Source organism: Gigantopelta aegis, chromosome 14 (genome assembly GCF_016097555.1).
Source record: "Gigantopelta aegis isolate Gae_Host chromosome 14, Gae_host_genome, whole genome shotgun sequence".
Taxonomy (NCBI): Eukaryota; Metazoa; Mollusca; class Gastropoda; order Neomphalida; family Peltospiridae; genus Gigantopelta; species Gigantopelta aegis.
Window position 1 is genome coordinate 11,522,959 of NC_054712.1, and position 20,044 is coordinate 11,543,002.

General features: G+C 38.4%; 1 protein-coding gene across 1 annotated transcript in view; it reads right to left on the minus strand.

Annotated features, from left to right (window-relative positions):
- The window catches only part of LOC121388086 (kinesin-like protein KIF28P), a 102,583-nt gene that overhangs the window by 70,174 nt on the left and 12,365 nt on the right, over window positions 1-20,044 (minus strand). The window contains 4 exon segments of the mRNA XM_041519298.1: window positions 337-403; window positions 1,156-1,234; window positions 3,141-3,288; window positions 3,746-3,762. Coding sequence (XP_041375232.1) covers window positions 337-403; window positions 1,156-1,234; window positions 3,141-3,288; window positions 3,746-3,762 — 311 coding nt within the window.

The following is a 20,044-nucleotide window of genomic DNA, read 5'->3' on the forward strand; positions in this document are numbered from 1 at the left end:
CGACCAGGGTCCAAGCAGCCCGACCAGGGTCCAAGCAGCTTGACCAGGGTCCAAGCAGCTCGACCAGGGTCGGTAGCAGGAGAGGGTTGGTTTTGGTGCTACTGAATTTTGCAAATGTCCCTTAGGATTAAGTCAAATTAGAAAAATTTGCATAATTTTGAGAAGGTAATTTTGACGCATAATTTAGAATGGTTCATCAAAACTGAAAATGGAGGTAATTGGTTGATTTGACTTAGTTGATGGAAAGATAGCTTCTTAAAACAAGCTATATGGAAAAACTCTATACTTATGTACAGTGTAAAAATACCATGTATAAATAAGATCTGTTCTTCTCACCTTGTTGGGGTCCGTGTTACTCTCGATCGTTTTGAACAACTCATCACACGTGATTGGAACAATACCTCTGAAATTAACATTGATAGAGATCATAGCTATATAACATACTGTGATTGGAACGATACCTCTGAAATTAACATTGATAGAGATCATAGCTATATAACATACTGAACTTAAGTGTATGAGACAGGGGGGGCAGGGGGGCAGGGGCAACTGCCATCCCCAGGGCTTGAGCAAATACTCAAATTCAGGCAAAAAACATATAGAGATATTCCAGCAAAATTAGCTGGCCTGAAACCGTTTTACCATGTATTTCATTAATTCTATCCACAATATTCATTGTAATCCATGTAAAAATGTTTAGTGATTCATTTGCAACCTAATATAGCTGTTTGGTAGTAATGCTATTATGAATAAATATTGTTATCCAGATACAGGCATTTTTGTTTAATTCTGGCAAAAGTCAGCCTTCCCCCTACAAAAATGGGAGTATGCCTAAGATACTGAATACCAAGTGTGTGTAGATAAACATCAAGACAAGAACAAATACCATAACATATTTTCCAACCCAAATGAAATAATTTTAGTGAGTGGCAAATGAAAGTATTTCATAATGAAATCAAATACATGTATCTGGAAATTATTTTAAGCATTAAATATTTTATAAAAAAATAAAAATTTATGCTTAGAACTAAATTACCATTTTCTCAACCACTGAAAGAAAATGAAATTCTACCTCCATGTTATTTTAAAAAATAAATCTGTACGCAATGAACCTTTAAAAAAACATTTTTCATGTGAAATATAATTTCCACTTACTTGTTTGGTCCATAGCCAACCATGGAGAAAGATTTTCCTGAACCCGTTTGTCCATAGGCAAACAGGGAACAATTGTAACCTGGGAAATAAAATTTACAAACATTTATTATTTATTACATGCAATTTTGTGCAAAAAGAGAAAGAGCGAGAGAAAGAGAAAGAGAGAGAGAGAGAGAGAGAGAGAGAGAGAGAAGAGAGAGAGTGCATGTGTATTTGTATGTATGTGTGTTTAAATGTTTGTATGTGTCTGTGTAGTGTGTGTCTGTATGTATGTATGAGTATGTATATGTGTGTGGGTTGTGTGTATGTGTGTGGGTTGTGTGTATGTATGTGGGTTGTATGTACATGTGTGTGTGTGTGCGTGTGTCTGTGTATATATGTGTGTGTATAGTGTATGTGTATATATGTGTGTGTGTATAGTGTGTGTGTATAGTGTGTGTGTATAGTGTGTGTGTATAGTGTATGTGTGTGTATTGTCTGTGTGTGTTGTGTGTGTGTTGTGTGTGTTTGTGTGTGTGTGTGTGTTGTGTGTGTGTGTGTGTGTGTGTTGTCTGTATCTTTGTCTGTGTGTGTGTGCCTGTATCTGTGTGTGTGTGTGTGTGTGTGTGTGTGTGTGTGTGTATCTGTGTGTGTGTATCTGTGTGTGTGTGTGTGTGTGTGTGTTGTCTGTATCTTTGTGTGTGTGTGCCTGTATCTGTGTGTGTGTGTGTGTGTGTGTGTGTGTGTGTGTATGTTTGTGTGTGTGTGTGTGTGTTGTCTGTATCTTTGTCTGTGTGTGTGTGCCTGTATCTGTGTGTGTGTGTGTGTGTGTGTATCTGTGTGTGTGTATATGTGTGTGTATCTGTGTGTGTGTGTGTGTGTATCTGTGTGTGTGTATCTGTGTGTGTGTGTGTGTGTGTGTGTGGTCTGTATCTTTGTGTGTGTGTGCCTGTATCTGTGTGTGTGTGCCTGTATCTGTGTGTGTGTGTGTTGTCTGTATCTTTGTGTGTGTGTGCCTGTATCTGTGTGTGTGTGCCTGTATCTCTGTGTGTGTGTGTGTGTGTGTGTGTGTGCATGTATCTGTGTGTGTGTGTGTGTGTGTGTGTTGTCTGTATCTTTGTGTGTGTGTGTGCCTGTATCTGTGTGTGTGTGCCTGTATCTGTGTGTGTGTGTGTGTGCCTGTATCTGTATCTGTGTGTGTGTGTGTGTGTGTGTGTGTGTGTGCCTGTATCTGTGTGTGTGTGTGTGTGTATCTCTCTCTGTGTGTGTGTGTGTCTGTGTGTGTCTGTATCTTTGTCTGTGTGTGTATATGTGTGTGTGTGTGTGTGTGTGTGTGTGTGTGTGTGTGTGTGTCTGTCTATGTATGTGTTGAGTGTTCTTAGCATTACAACATGTTACATGAGAAGAAGGTGTGTATATAAAAAGGCCAGATTTTGCATTAAAGGGACATGTATACATACCCTAGGCTTTAAACACTAAGGCATATTTTTGACTATTACAACTGTTTTTGGTAACTGAAATCATACTTTACTTAGATTTTATGGTTTAGATGATCAATTTCCGTACATTTGAAGTGTTTTTGGTCATCCTGGTGTTTTTAATATCACAAAATGCATTCCTCATATTTTTAAAAACACACATGCGTCTGAGAAGTAACAGTTATGGAGTCGATTTTTAGTCGATTTTAGAGGGAATTTCACCATTTCAAAGTCACAGACTCATGTTTCATTCAGTTGTAACTCTATCCAAATGTGTTACAGGTTTGTAGAATAACTAAACTTAGTGTTAATTTTCATGGGTTGAAACTAGGGTCTGTCCCTTTAACTAAACTTAGTGTTAATTTTCACGGGTTGAAACTAGGGTCTGTCCCTTTAACTAAACTTAGTGTTAATTTTCACGGGTTGAAACTAGGGTCTGTCCCTTTAACTAAACTTAGTGTTAATTTTCACGGGTTGAAACTAGAGTATGTCCCTTTAAACAATTTGTTGAATGGCCCCAAATCTTACCTTCAAAAGCATTCTTGAGCACCCCATTGCCCAGGTCGTTAAAGACTGTGCGTTGATTAGCATAGTTTGTGCCAGGCACCGGTTCCAGAATTCCTTCTGGAGTTGTTGTAAATCCGTCGTGAGACCAGTACGAGTAATCAAATGAAAACTGAAAACAAATGTAACAACTGGTAATACCATACTACAAAATAAGGACGCGATACAAGGGTCATATACACTTTGTTGTCAACTGAATACCATGGCTTTAAAAAAGAATTCATGGCTTTTTTTTAATTTAATATGATTTTAAATGATTTAGTTTTTCTGTGATCTCACATAATTTTACCATATTTTGATGTGATTTTGATGCCCTTCTTAAAATGTGTCATTTTCAACTAATTTTTATTTTCCAAGATTTCCATGACCTGTATGAATCTTTGAATAATCCAGGAATTAAACTAAAATATCATAAATGTTTTGTTTAGTTTGTGTATTTTTTTTTTTTCCTATTTTCTAACAAAATTACAAGTAGTATGTGTAGTTTATTTTTAAAAAATCAAATATATATCAAAGTACTGACAGATTTATTACAGAACGGAAAAACAGAAGTTTGAAATGGCAATTACCTTTTTGGGTTCTTCATCTGAAAAATAAAAAACAAAAATGTTATATCAAAACTTGTAGATTTATATAAAATTGTGTTTTTTTAAAAGATGAGTTATAATATTTGTATTAATTTCATTACATATGAATTACTAACCTCTTAATGTACAAATTTTAAAGTTAATGCTTGTTTTGTTTTTGGCCAATTTGGCTATTTCTTGTTCCAGCCAGCGCACCATGACTGGTATATCAAAGGCCTAAAAAAAACTGTAGAATGGTGCATATAAAAGATCCCTTGCTGCTAATGGAAAACTATAGCAGGTTTCCTCTCTTACACTGTATGTCGAAGTTACCTAAAGTTTGACATCCCATAGCCGAGGGCGGGATGTAGCCCAGTGGTAAAGCGCCCACTAGATGCGTGGTCGGTCTAGGATCGATCCCCGTCGGTGGACCCATTGGGCTATTTCTCGTTCTAGCCAGTGCTCCACAGCTGGTGTAACAAAGGTTGTGGTATGTACTACCCTGTCTGTGCAATGGTGCATATAAAAGATCCCTTGCTGCTAATCGAAAAGAGTAGCACATGAAGTGGCGACAGTGGGTTTCCTCTTTCAATATCTGTGTGGACCATATGTCTGATGCCATATAACCGTAAATAAAATGTGTTAAGTGTGTCGTTAAATAAAACATTTCCTTCCTTCCTTCACAAAACCCAGTCTAGTGAACAACCACAATCACTTGCCCTGCTGAACATGCGTAAGTTTTTGCCAGAGTGAGTTGATCATTTTTCTTTTTTGCAATGCATGTAGTTTTTCAGGGTTATAATATAAGTGGTGTAAAGCTATATAACATGGAAACAAAAACACAATAAAATTGCTTTCATTAATAAATTAAAAAAATTATTTTAAGGGTGCTAGGTCTACCAAAAACCAATTGACACCAGCCCCACACATGATCAACTGTGGCACAGGCCTAACAATCAAACAATCAATGAAATCAAATCAATTAATCAATCATCAAATCACTCTCTTTCTCTCATCCCCCTCTCTTTCTCTCTCCGTCTGTCTGTTTCTCTCACTGTCAGTCTTCATCTGTCCGTCTGTATGTCTGTATGTCTGTATGTCTGTATGTCTGTTTCTCTGTCTCTCTCTCTCTCTCTCTCTCTCTCTCTCTCTCTCTCTCTCTCTCTCTCTCTCTCTCTCTCTCTCTATTCCTCCGTCTCTCTCTCCCTCTCTGTCTCTCGTTCTGTCTCTCGTCTGTCTCTCTGTCTCTCGTTCTTCTCTCTCCTCCCTCTCTTCTCTCCCTCTCTTCTCTCCTCTCTCTCCATCTCCCTCTCCTCCTCTCTCCCTCTCTCTCTCTCTCTCTCTCTCTCCCTCTCCCCATCATTTTTATTATTATTATACTGGGTGTTAAACAAAGGTAATTCAAGTGTATAAAAGAATGGTCTCTTGCAATTAGAAGTCTATTGCCTTTGCATTACTGTTGTTAATAAAGAAACCCATATTCAAACAATGCAGAATATACGGCAAAAGTGTGTTGCATATATTTTAGAGGTGTAAATACGATATATTAATGTTTTAATACTGTTTTGTAAAAAAGTGGAGGCAGAAACTTATGAACTTATGAACATGTACAGTAGAGCAATGAAAACGTAATTTAATTTTATTGTCAGGTGACAATAAAACTGTGCTGTATACAGCTTGTGTCATGTCCTAAATTTTGAATAAGGTTATCATGTTTCATAAACTTGGACTAAACAGTTTAATTATCGATGACTGATATGAAAAGTTAAGTATCGCGACCTACCATATCGTTACAGCTCTAATATATTTGATGACAATTTCCACTGTATTTTAGTTATACTGTTAAAGCTGTGTGGTATGGTAAAATAGTATTGTATGTATCTGATGACGATTTCCACTGCATTTAACTGCTATCAATAAATAAACAAGCCTTATTAAATCTGTCTGGTATGGTAAAATGGTATTGCATGCATTTATTTGATGACGATTCCCACATTTAACTGTTATCAATTAAACAATCCTTGTTAACACTGAGTGGTATTTTTTACCAGTATTGTAAAACAGTGTTGCATGGTTCTCGACGGTGGCACCTGCAGGGAAATTATCATCAACCTGCTTTCTGTTTTATCGCCCACTCGTGAGATATAAAATGTAAAAACCTGTTTAACCACTTAACGGTGTGTTTCTCGGTCGTTAATATTGATTCGCGTGCGTTGTCATAATATATTGACCATGAGTTAATGTTGATCATAATAAACACTGCTTACAGGTTTATTAATAATTATGGTGTTGGTGATGAATGACTTGTCAGTCGAAATTGCTCCATGTTCCTATTTGTACGCTATAAACTGGCATAAATATAATTATCGAGTTTTCAACAAAATACCAGTTGGGTTGGGATGAAGTGGGGTTGGGGGATAAGGAATATAAAATGTACTCTTTTTCGTTTTATTTTTTTATTTTTACCTACAACAAAAATAATCATTAACAGAAGTGAAAATTATTATCCAAAACATTGCTATTTTGTTCTTCAGATGGTAAAAAATCACATTTGCAGAGCATGCTAAGACTGAACATTCTGCTTGTGCCATCACCTCCACTACAAATATTGTTCCAACCCCCGTCGCCATACAATATATCATTCCTACCCATCTGGGAAAGAATTTAGTTCAGTCGGTTGAGCACTTGCCTGAGGTTCTTGCATTGCAGGATCGAACCATCTCAGTGGATCCATTCAACTGACTGATTTTTTTCTCGTTACAACCAGTGCACCACAACTGGTCAAAGGCCATGGTATGTGATGTCCTGTCTGTGGGATGATTCATATAAAAGATCCCTTGCTACTAATGAAAGAATTATAGCGGGTTTCCTCTCTAAGACCAAGTCAGAATTACCAAATGTTTGACATCCAATAGCCAATGATTAATAAAACAATGTGCTCTAGTGGTATCGTTAAACAAAACCACCTTTTTTTTATTAAGGAGGGGAAGAAAAGCTGAAGTCCATTGAAGGGGCAGAATGTAGCCCAGTGGTAAATCGCTAGCCTGATGTATGGTCAGTCTAGGATCGATCCCTGTTGGTGAGCTATTTCTTGTTCTAAGACCATGACATATAAAGGATTGTTCTGGCTAGGGCACCACGAATGGTATATCAAAGGTCATGGTATGTGCTATCCTGTCTGTGGGATGATGCATATAAAAGATCCCTTGCTACTGATAGAAGAATGTAGCAGGTTTTATCTCTGAGACCATCTCAGAATTACCAAATGTCTGACATCCAATAGCTGGGTTTCCTCTCTAAGACTATATGTCAGAATTACCAAATGTTTGACATCCAATAGCTGATGATAAATAAATTAATGAGCTAGTAAGAGTTCTATCTTTACAAAATAAATATAATTTCATTTAATAATTACGTTATGCACACAATTGCTCAATAAATAAAGTAATTGCTTCTTGATCCAGCTTCCATTTGCAATTTACAGTTTGTAAATGCACACTCTAAATCCTGAGAAACTTCATCTTTTTATAATATGTCAATTTAACCCATAACGAAAGCATTACCAACTTGAAATAATTAATACTGGAAATTTCCAAAGTGCATAAACATAAAACTAGCATTATCCAATTGCTTTTTCGGTCTAATTTCAATATAAAATAGTTTTATTGAAAAAGCCTTTAGAACTACATTGTTTACCAGGCACAAAAACACACTATGGTGCATTGCAAATACATTGCGAATTCAAACTAATAATACACACAAATTCTAATGTGCATAAACATGAGACTATCATTACACAATTATTGTTGTTTTTATCTAATTTCAATATAAATTAGTTTCAATGAAAAAGCCTTTGGGAATAATATAAAAAAACAGCATTTTTATAATGTTGTTTACAAACATTGTGTACCGATGTAATTACCTGACCTTAGCAACCTGTATGCGTAAACAGGTTCTCAGTGTACAAGGATATACATGTAGTTCCTATTACAGTAATCAGTTTTATAATTATTATCTCACTTAATTAATAAAATGATTTGCCATAATACAAACAATATTAGAATATGTTTAACTAAGAAAATAGCTAATCGATCGTACAAGTTTTGGAAGAAAATAAACTTTACTGAAGGGCAAGGTCAATCCCGGCAGTCATGTTAAAATGGTCGATCAAACGGAAATTCATCCCAGTTGGAGTGTGGTTCTTTCTATGTCCGAATATTTTTACATACCCTATATAACCAGTATTCAAAACTTTTGGCACCATGTTTACAACCGTTTCTCAACCAAAATAGTGCAACAAATGGACACACAAAGAAAAAATATATAACCTACTGTACTCACTAAATCCTGATTGCAGTACTTGCATTATTATTAACAAAATAAATCTTCCAACGACAACATAAACAAAATTGCCCAGTTTTAAATTTGCTAAATAGAGGGAAGCAACTTGCCCTGCATGCACATTAAGAAAAATATTGACCTAATGTGCACCCTGCACTAAGTTTGTTTTTGTCTATAGTGCATGACATGACAAACTGCACTACTAAGAATTTCATTAAACAATAACTATAATAAATGGCATAGTTCCAGACATTACACAATACCAGCAAATATGTTGGACAACCATAACATATATCATTTCTACCCTGTCCCCACAACATATATCATTCCTACCCCCATCGCCACAACATATATTATTCCTACCCCCGTCCCCACAACATATATGGGTGCTTCTGTGATAAAAGACGCAAACCCAATTCGCCAACATTTAAACACCGATATGTGCCACAATAACGGCGGTTTTCAGTTGGGACAAAAATTATTTATGAAGGACATGTTACCACTTTATGGGTCAATGCTATATTCCACGTTTTGGAAAAGAAAAGCTCACTAACAGGGATCTTGAATATGCGGTACCCCTCCAAATCAGCATGTCGCCAAAGGCCTATTGCGAAATGTTTCTTAATATTTTTCGAATAAATATTGTAATAATCTAAGGTTTCTTTGATTAAGTAGTTTATATTCAGTTCGGAATTTAATATGCAAGTGACAAAAAGTCAATAAATGTAAAACTCACGAAAAAAACGTGTCGGGAAGGGTCAAAATTTAGTGTCGCCAAGTTTATGTCAATGCCGTAACGAATACATATCGATCCAACATCTCCCGGAGTAGCAGGGTAAATGAAGAAAGTCAGTGACGTCATCAAGCCTCTTCATACTGGCGCCATTTGTGAATGTTTGCTGAGACTCGCAGAGGTAAGTTTCTACGGTTTTTGACCGATTTCTTTGATTTGATAGAAGGTTATGCTTATTCATAGTCAATAACGTAACGTACATTATCCTAAGACACACGTTGTTTTTTCAAATATTTGTTTTATCAACAGATTCAGAGCGTTGAACAAGTGGTCGAGGTGTCACCAAAATATGCATTACGCCAATATATGTAATACAATGAACTCTTCTTGTACATGTTGTCAATGCCGTAACGTCAATACCGTAACGTATGCCGTGTACTGAGGATGTGTTACGGCAGTGACATGCATTTAGAGTGGGCCTATGCTCATTTCAAACAGCAACTTTGATTTTATTTACCTATTTTCTGATGTTCAGACCCCATCGGTCTATTGTGGATGCGTTAGTCCTATATAGTGCTATGCATTTTATTTGCAGGCAATGCCATCTAAGAAAAAAGAGCCCCTCAGTAACAAAGAGAGGCAGAGGCTATGGCGGGCTCGCAAAAGGGCAACCGTGCAGACCCATGCGAGCTATCTAGAAGCAGAGAGGGAACGCCACGCGGAAAGAAAAGCTCTAGGAAAGATAAAAACTATAAAAGATATGACCAGAAAAGAAAAGGAGGCGCAGAGAAAGAAATGGCGGGGAAGCCAGAAAAAACACAGGAGCGCCGACGCTGATGCTGAATTGGAGCGTTTAACCCCTCCCACGAGTCCCACTGTCGCAGTAGAGCAGCCCCCACCGGTTCAAATAGGAAACCAGCAGCAGGGGTCGGCGAATCAGGGTCGGAAAAAGGTGCGCCGTGATAGGGCCAAAGCCTACAAGACAATAACGAAACTTAAGGTGAAGCTGCACCATGCTAACAAACGAGTAAAAAAGGTACAGAAACGGCTTGAGAGAGCGAGGGAAAACCGTACAACTAGAGAAGTTTACAGGTTCCCCAAGAAGCAAGGCAAACAGACTATTAAAACTGAGGGACGAAAAGACATTAAGAAAACATTTGACATTCTATTTTACCATTTCTGATGCACTGAAACAAAAATATCATGCTTTAAACTCGCAAAAAGAAAAACGCGTCGTGAAGCGCATTGCCGGTACTAATTTTCTCATTAAATATCGCCTCTTGAAACACGCAGCGACTGCTTTGCGCATCGAACGTAGCGTTCTAAAGTCGACTATGTTAGTGAGAAAACGGAGACGCGATCGTCACAATGATGAAATCATTGAAAGCGTTAGAGCGTTTTACCTTCGCGATGATGTCAGCACTATGCGCCCCGGCAAAAAAGATTCTGTGACAGTGCGGCATGTGGATCATCAGAAGCGCATACTAAACGATAGCATGACAAATCTGCACTTGAAATACTTGTGCGAAAATCCAACAAAAAAAGTCGGTTATGATTTCTTTTGCCGCCAGAGGCCTGGATGGGTATGTCCGCCCCAAATACGCGATCGCGAATCTTGCTTATGCAAAACACACCAAAATCTGCAGCTAATGAGCGACGTCCTATTCCGTAACAATGTCATCACAGTCAGAGACCCAGAGTTGATTCTGGAATCTCTTTGTTGCTCGACTCGAAACAATGAATGCATGTATCGGGAATGCAACAAGTGCAATGAGAAGCGGGTAATCTTCCAACCGTTTGAACAAACCCAATCTGTTCAGTGGGAAGAGTGGAGGGTCATTGAGCATGAGTTTAAAAACAAAACCACTGGGGATGTTGAAACAACGCGGAGGACGGGTAAGGTCAAAATTGACGGCAATATTGGTGAACTGACGGACAGGTTTGAGACAGCGCTAACGCGAAAATTGGCCAGGCACACTTATAATATACGACACCAGTACCGCGAAATCCGGATGAAAAAACTCTGTCTGGCCGAAAATGAAATATTGGTGCACTGTGATTTCAGCGAAAACTACACCCTTAAATACGCAGAAGAGATACAGAGTTGCCATTTTGGGGGTACGAATCAACAAGCCACCTTACACACTGGAATGTGCTATCTCAAGGGTGAAGAATTCGGCTTTGCAACGGTATCGGGTTGTAGGAGGCACGACCCAGCCGCCATATGGGCTCATTTGAAACCAATACTGAACAAAGTGTTGCAGGAACACCCACATGTTGATACTGCATACTTCCTCTCAGATGGCCCCACAACCCAATACCGTTGCAAAGCAAATTTCTACCTGTTGAGTACATTACCACACGACTGGGGGATGACTGGGGGTGTCAATTGGTCTTTCTTGGAGGCGGGACACGGGAAGGGGGCCGCGGACGGGATTGGGGTGCCATTAAACGAAAGGCCGATCGCATAGTAGCACAGGGGAAGGACATTCCCGACGTTATCACCCTCGTGGAAGTGCTGATGTCTGAGAATACAAGTATTTACATACATCACATAACTGACGACGACGTCATCAAAGTGGATGACTTCCTTAATGCCGCACTGCCGCTCCGCACACTGCCTGGAACAATGACCTTTCATCAGCTGATTTCTTTGCAGAGAGGGCAGCTTCTTTCCCGTCGATTGAGTTGTTTTTGTCAGGGGCTACACTGTGGGTGTTTTAAGCTAGTGAAGCATGTATTTTTGCAAGGTGAAAACAGAAATCTGCAAACTAGGCCTACTACTGGTGGTGAGTCCATTCCGTCGACTGAACGAATCAACCAGGAGCCCACACCAGCTCAGGTTGGTCCCCTACACTCGAAACATGCAGCTGATGCAAAAGTTGTTTCCTCCTTACAAGCAATTCATGAATTTTCCAATGACTTAGTTGGTAAATTCTGCGTCATACAGTATGATGGAAAACCCTATCCAGGCGTCATAGAAGACGTTGATGACGATTCTCTGAGGATAGATGCCATGAGCCACGTTGGAAGGCACGGAACAAATCGATTTTTTTTGGCCGAAAATAAAAGATGACTATGTGTGGTACGAGGAGTCTGACATAGTAACTGTAATTCCTGAACCAACACGAATTGAAGGATCGGAAGAACATTTCAAGGTTGACGGGGTCGTATGGGAAGCAGTGACCAAGGCATTAGATGAATGGGTCAGATAGGCTAATCTGGACTGACATGCATGCACGCGTGCGACATCTTATGAGGCATAACTTCAGTGTAGTTTCGAATGCGAAAGTGGTATAAGTATAGCCTACTAAGTGTATAGTTGACCCAGTGTTCACATGGGTTGACTTCGCGGATAGCTTTTTTTGCCGCCGGTGGGTTATGATATGGTTTCCTTTGATCGTGGCAGAAATTTTATTCTGGTTGATGTTCGTTATTGTTCCAGTTCATCGATTTAGTGTTAAATGATTTTTTTTCATGTTTGAGTTTTATACATTCAAAGTCTTTATTCTGCATTACCTACTGAGGATTCGGCTTCATGCCGCACACTGATTTCCACGTTCTATGCCTAACCATGATAACCATAGCTCTTAGATACTGGTAAGACCGTCTGTCAAAGATCTCTGATAGAAACATGGAACTTGCGTCAAAAACAGAATCTTCAGTAGGCCGAATAAAAGGTCATAAAATAGTAAAATCCATTATCATATACTAGACTATGTAGGCTACAATGCTAGTCTTGCATTTTGCGTAATAAATGTTATTTTTGTATACATGTATTTAAGTTGTTATTCCTTAGAACTGTCTTTCCTCTAAAAGGCCACTGTTTTGAAGCTATGCCTCCAGATCGTGCGCAACTCAGCTGAGTCCCGGAGTCTAGAATATTATTAATTGTCCGAGGTGTCGGCATTCGATAGTCCTTCGAATCAATGGAAATTCAGCCATGATATTCAGTCTCCAAGGACAGGATCAATGTGGTCAATACCGTAACGCATGTCACTGTCGTAACGTTTAGTAGTCAGCACGAATTTACATTTTATTTCGGCTGAAATCCTATATTTAAGTGTCCGATTTCTCCGATATGCCATTCTTTGTCATGCAATCTAATCGCAAAAGATTGTGTATCCTGTATAAATGTTGCCAGTATTCCAAAATTCATAAATGCTGCCTTAGCTATGGATCAACCTGTACAAATTATAGTCACAGATTGTGGTTTTTAGGAAATTATTTTGATTTCTTGGTAATAAATAAGAAAACATATCTCTAATATGTTAGAAAATTCACCAATTTCGAATATGGTCCGCACCACGTCTAGATGTACTGCAGCTTTGATGATTATTCATGCCTGAAACTATGCGTTACGGCGGTGACATGCTAGGTAAATAGGAATCAGGACCCATATAAAAATGACTGCATATGTCGTGGACTGCGCAAAAACGTGCACTGCTGACACAAGAGTATGTAAGAAGAGTAATAACCGAGTCAGAAAATAATAAAATCTTTCCAAAATATCACTGCTATTTTTTTACCATTTCCAATTGCTAATTGGGTGTTTTATCCCAGAAGCACCCATATCCTACCCCTGTCCCCACAACATATATCATTCCTACCCCCGTCTTCACAACATAGATAATTCAGCCCACCAGCAGGGATTGATCCTAGACTGACCATGCATCAGGTGAGTGCTTTATCACTGGGTTACTTTCCACCCTTTTAATGGACTCATGCTTTTTTTTCCCACGTTAATTTAATCAGTGCATGTTTTCATACATCAAATGTCATGGTATTTTACCTTGTCTAGATGAATCACCATGAGTCCACAATATTGGACTTGATCAGTACTCAAGTGTCAAACTCAACCTGGACCCGAGTACCCGCCACTTACTAGATGATAATGAAAGTTAAAAGTTAAAAGTTAGTTTTGTTTAATGACACCACAAGAGCGCATTGATTATTTAATCATCAGCTATTGAATGTCAGACATTTTGTAAATTTTGACATATATATAGTCTTCGTGAGGAAACCCACTACATTTTTCCATCAGTAGCAAGTGATCTTTTTTAATGCACCATCCCAAAGACAGGATAGCACATATCATGGCTTTTGATATACCAGTCGTGGTGTACTGGCTGGAATGAAGGAAATGTTTTATTTAACAACGTACTCAACACATTTTATTTATGGTTATATGGCATCAGACATATGGTTAAGGACCATATAGATATAGAGAGAAGAAACCCACTGTCGTCACTTCATGTGCTATTCTTTTCAATTAGCAGCAAGGGATTTTTTATATGCACCATCCCATAGAGAGGATAGCACATACCACAACCTTTGATCTACCAGTCATGGTGCACTGGCTGGAATGAGAAATGGTATTGAATGGCCACTTTGTGTATTCCTATGAATTTGACAATCACTGACATATATACATATATACACTCACGTCAGATCAGCGGTTGCAAAACGAAGTACTAGTAGGCGTTGGAACTGACAGAGTAGGAGTTGGGGGTTTATCGAGAGCTACAGACACTCAGTAATGGGGGCACGCAGGGAGGGGGTGGGGGGCTCTATGGACCGGAGTCTGTTACCACAGAAGTGTGCAATGTAGTCCACTTGTAATGCATATAGTTGGTGAAATTGTTGGCCCAAGAATAGAACAAGTATGACTCAGTGGTTTTCCGTTTTTAAAAAAAGCTATTTTCCGTTTCATGTTTTTGTAAATTCCGTTTCATTTCCGTTTCAGACTATAATATGTAATTAACAATTGAACTAACACAAGTTGTGACAAATTAATGGGTCCGAAAATTGAATGGCGTCGACATGCGTCGCTATTTGTCATGAAATCAAAATAAGCCTACATATTAGTAGCGATAAATCACATCAGGAGCAAAGGCTACAATTATAATAACTACATAAAGCATGATTGTCCAACAATTAAGTGCACTGCTTTATTCAATGTGGCTTAGGGTTCACAAAACGTAAACATTTATTTTATCATCTCTTTGACAGTTTAACGTCGTCTGCAAATTGAAGTATGCGCATGACACAGCAGAAATAAAGTAACATTGCAACGTTCAGCCACTGGGTCTAGTGTGCTCATGAATCAAAACAAAATATATTTTAAAAACAAAGGCAATGAGCAATAATAGACACTGTATTCGTGGGAAACTCAAAGTTTTCCTGAAGAAATTAACACATAGAAGCCGAGCTATACATTCAGACAAGAACCAAGAAAATATGAACTGGAGTCTGAGCAACTGTGGCTAAAATTGACGTTGGAAATGAGGGTAGTAAACGTCACATGCAATGCACGACGCCTTGTTTTGCAACCACTGCAGATCATATATTCAGGGTCTCTGACCACACTGACAAACGTTTACATGTTTGCAGTCATCATATTTATATGTTGTCAATAGTAAAGATACGGGTGATTAGAGAATGAAAAGAATTGTTGATGTTAGTAAAGATAAACTGGTGTCTATGTTGACATTCTAACACGCAATCTGTTTGAAGTTTAAATATTTCTGCACATTTGACCTCCCCTCAACAGACACCTCAATAACTAAGAATTCTTAAAAAGTTAAAGCTTGTTTTATTTAAAAAGTAAAGTTTGTTTTATTTAACCATGCCACTAGAGCACACTGATTTTTTATCTTATCATCGGCTATTGGACGTCAAACATATGGTCATTCTGACTTTCAGAGAAAACCTGCTGTAGCCACATAGGCTATTCTTTTATGACAGGCAGCAAGGGATCTTTTATTTGCGCTTCCCACAAGCAGGATAGCACAAACCATGGCCTTTGTTAAACCAGTTATGGATCACTGGTCGGTGCAAGTGGTTTACACCTACCCATTGAGCCTTGTGTAGCATTCACTCAGGGTTTGGAGTCGGTATCTGGATTAAAAATCCCATGCCTCGACTGGGATCCGAACCCAGTACCTACCAGCCTGTAGACCAATGGCCTCGACTGGGATTTGTTTTATTTAACGACATCACTACAGCACATTGATATTAAAATCATTGGCTGCTGGATGTCAAACATTTGGTAATACTGACTTATAATCTTAGAGAGGAAACCCGCTACATTGTTCCATTAGCAGCAAGGGATTTTTTATATGCACCATCCCACAGACAGGATAGCATACATGTATACCACAGCCTTTGATATACCAGTCGTGGTGTATTGGCTGGAACAAGAAATAGCCTAATGGGCCCACCGACGGGAATCAATCCCAAACCAACCATGCATCACCACGAGCGCGTTTACCACTGGGCTACATCCTGCCCCCAAGACTTCTTGAGTGCTAATGTTTTGTTTGTTTATTTTAGTTTTTTTGTTATTAATTTTTTATGGCTAATATCTAAGTTTACCTTATTTTTTGTTTAACAAACATATAGTTCCATTCCACAACCCAAGCAGTTGAGAAAAGCACCCACTGGGCTATTTCCCGTTCCAGCCAGTGCCCCATGACTGGTATATCAAAGGCCATGGCATGTGCTATCCTGTCTGTGGTGTGGTGAATATAAAAGATCCCTTGCTACTAATGGAAAAATGTAGCAGGTTTTCTTTCTTAAAACTATGTCAAAAATACCAAATATTTGACATCTAATACACAATAACAACTGAGCTAGATTCGACCATCTTGTCTCTATCAAAACATAGTTATAACTCTTGTCAAAGCACTCGCTTGATGCACGGTTGGTTTGGGATCGATCCCCGTCAGTGGGCCCATTGGGCTATTTCTCGCTCCAGCCAGTGTACCATGACTGGTATATCAAAGGCTATGGTATGCACTATCCTGTCTATGGGATGGTGCATATAAAAGATCCCTTACTGCTAATTGAAAAGAGTAGCCCATGAAGTGGCGACAGCGGGTTACCTCCCTCAATATCTGTGTGGTCCTGACGCCATATAAACGTAAATAAAATGTGTTGAGTAAGTCGTTAAATAAAACATTTCCTTCCTTATAACTTGTCTAACATATGTCTCAGTGACACATTTACAATCGTGTTGTCATTTGAAGAACAATTTATATTTATAACACACAATCAGGATGTACAGGAAATGTGTGCAAACTTCATAACACATTTATAAGATGCAATCATTTTATTACTCTTACTGCTTGGCGGCAGAGTGTAACTCAGTGATAGATGCACTGGCCTGAGGCACGATGGTTTGCAGGATCAATTACTGACAGTGGATTAATTTTTTCATGTCCCAACCAGTGCTACATGACTGTTACATCAATGAAAGACCATGGTATGTACTGCCCTGTCTTTGGGAAAGACATTTTTCCATTAGTAGAGAGGGACTTTTTATATGCACCATCCCAAAGACAGGACAGCACATACCACGGTCTTTGATATACCATTCGTGATGCACTGGCTGGAATGAGAAATAGCCCCATGGGATGGGGATCGATCCCAAATAAACCGTGCATCAAGCGAGTGCTTTACCACTGGGCTACGTCCCGCCCACCAAAGTATAAAATGTTGAGGGAAAGAAAGGAAGAAAGGAATGTTTTATTGTAACAACGACGCACTCATTTATCTACATTTTATTTACGGTTATATACCAGTGGCGTCAGACATATGCTTTAAGGAAAGAGGATGCCACACAGATTTTGAGAGAAAACCCGCTGTCGCCACTACATGGACTGCTGGTTCCATAGTGTGCAGATCACAGACGGCGAAACAGTGAACATATTGGCTACATCAAGCTGAATTCTACCAGTTTGAAGCATGTCAATAGATCTAAGGTGTTCATCACGTCATAGACACAGCATGTTAATTCAAAGACAAACAATGCATAACATCCAAAGAACAAAGCTTAACTGATCACGAGATTCAGCAAAATTATCAACATTGGCTACCTCACGCTGATTATCAAACAATCAGTTTATTCTTATTAACAGTAGTAATCACGCAAACAGATTTATCGACTGCTCTGTGAAGTGTCAAAATCGGGAATGACTCCCTATCCACATGTACGGGGCTACTGCATCTTGCACGTGCACATTTTCGGCTGTGTTTGGGTGTTAGGTTGTGCAGCCATGAACGTTCTTTCTTAGCCAGTCATTTTTGAAAGCTGATCTCTGTTCCAATCACTGGTAATGACATTTGCCTTTTAAATTCCCCTACTTTTTTGAAGAGTATATACTATATGGTAATATAATGTGCATTCACTGTACACTTGATAAATGTGTCGTAACCTATAGGTTAACAGGATTGTATTTTGTGGTAACCCCTACCACACAGTGCGAAATTCGATGCCTGTGATTCAAACAATTATTGGATTTGGTTCAAAATAATTTAACATTCACATTCAGTTAAAGTCAGTTTGTTTTGTTTAAAGACACCACTAAAGCATGGGGCGGGACATAACCCAGTGGTAAGGCGCTTGCTTAATGCGCGGTCGGTCTGGGATCGATCCCCATCGATGGGCCCATTGGGCTATTTCTCGCTCCCGCCAGTGCACCACGACTGGTATATCAAAGGCTGTGGTATGTGTTATCCTGTCTGTGGGATGGTGCATATAAAAGATCCCTTGCTGCTAATCGAAAAGAGTAGCCTATGATATGGCGACAACGAGTTTTCTCTCTATATCTGTGTGGTACTTAACCATATGTCTGATGCCATAGAACTGTAAATAAAATGTGTTGAGTGCGTCGTTAAATAAAACATTTCCTTCCTTCCACTAAAGCACATTGATGTATTAATCAAGACAGGAAAATAATTATTTTACTGTTCTTGGTTTTTAATAAGTGTTAGGTGCCCAGGGGGAGGGGAAAGCCATCAATATTCCACCTTACAGCTTAAACGAGCATGTAAAAAACCCACTTCACTGTGTTAATACAGCACTTGACTAGTGACTTTCTCAAACTAACATAAAGCCTTCTGATAAACATATATACTCGTGTTGTTAGTCACCATACAGATAGAGTCACTCATTTTATGACATACTCTTAAAACCTTCACCAGCCTCAGTGGCATCATGGTTAAGCCATCGGACATAAGACTGGTAGGTACTGGGTTCGCAGCCCGATACTGCCTCCCACACAGAGTGAGTTTTAACGACTTAATGGGTAAGTGTAAGACCACTACACCCTTTTTTCTCTCACTAACAACTAACAACTAACCCACTGTCCTTGACAGACAGTCCAGATAGTTGAGGTGTGTGCCCAAGACAACATGCTTGACCCTTAATTGGATGTAAGCACAAAAATAAGTGGAAATGAAATTAAAACCCTCGCCTTAGTTTATATCATATATCTCTCTCAATGGATTCACACTCTTAATTCTGTCACAGACCGCGGTTAATAATCCTGTCATATCTCTCTCAATGGATTCACACTCAAAGCCTGTCGCAGTGCTCGGTTAATAATCTGTCACTCAATAGTGTTTACAGTAAGAAAGCTTTGAGAAACGGATTACTGTTCACCTGAATAGCGTACGTGTTGTATTGGAACATGACATCGTACCGTAGACTTTTAAAAAACCCAGGACCCTATGACCTTTTAACAGAATTTACAACTTCATATCTAGGTATTGCTCTTTGTCAACATGTCGTCTATTAGTATTACATGGTATGTGTAGAGAGAAAAAAAAGAGAAAAAAAAGTTGTAGAAAGCAATTCCAGGAATTATTACATGGGAAAAGAAAAAAAAGGAGACATATTTCTTTATCAATATAACCCATTCACATTTTAAACAAATTTGTTTTTAGCAATACCCATTCACATTTTAAACAAATATTGTTTTTTAAAGCAATACCCATTCACATTTTAAACAAATGTTGTTTTTTAAAGCAATATCCATTCACATTTTAAACAAATGTTGTTTTTTAAAGCAATATCCATTCACATTTTAAACAAATGTTGTTTTTTAAAGCAATATCCATTCACATTTTAAAAACAAATGTTGTTTTTTAAAGCAATATCCATTCACATTTTAAACAAATGTTGTTTTTTAAAGCAATATCCTTTCACATTTTAAACAAAACATTTCATTAGCAATATCCTTTCACATTTTAAATAAAAAAATTCTTAAGTAATACCAATTCACATTTTGAACTAAAAACAGTAGGGTGTCTAACATATGGCAATTGTGATACTTCATCTTTAGAGGAAGAAAAGCTATACAAGAAATATTTGTTGAATTAATTTGTGGAAGCCAACCTGTCTTTACGTTGCTTCTTTTTTTTAACCTTCATTAATTTTTTTG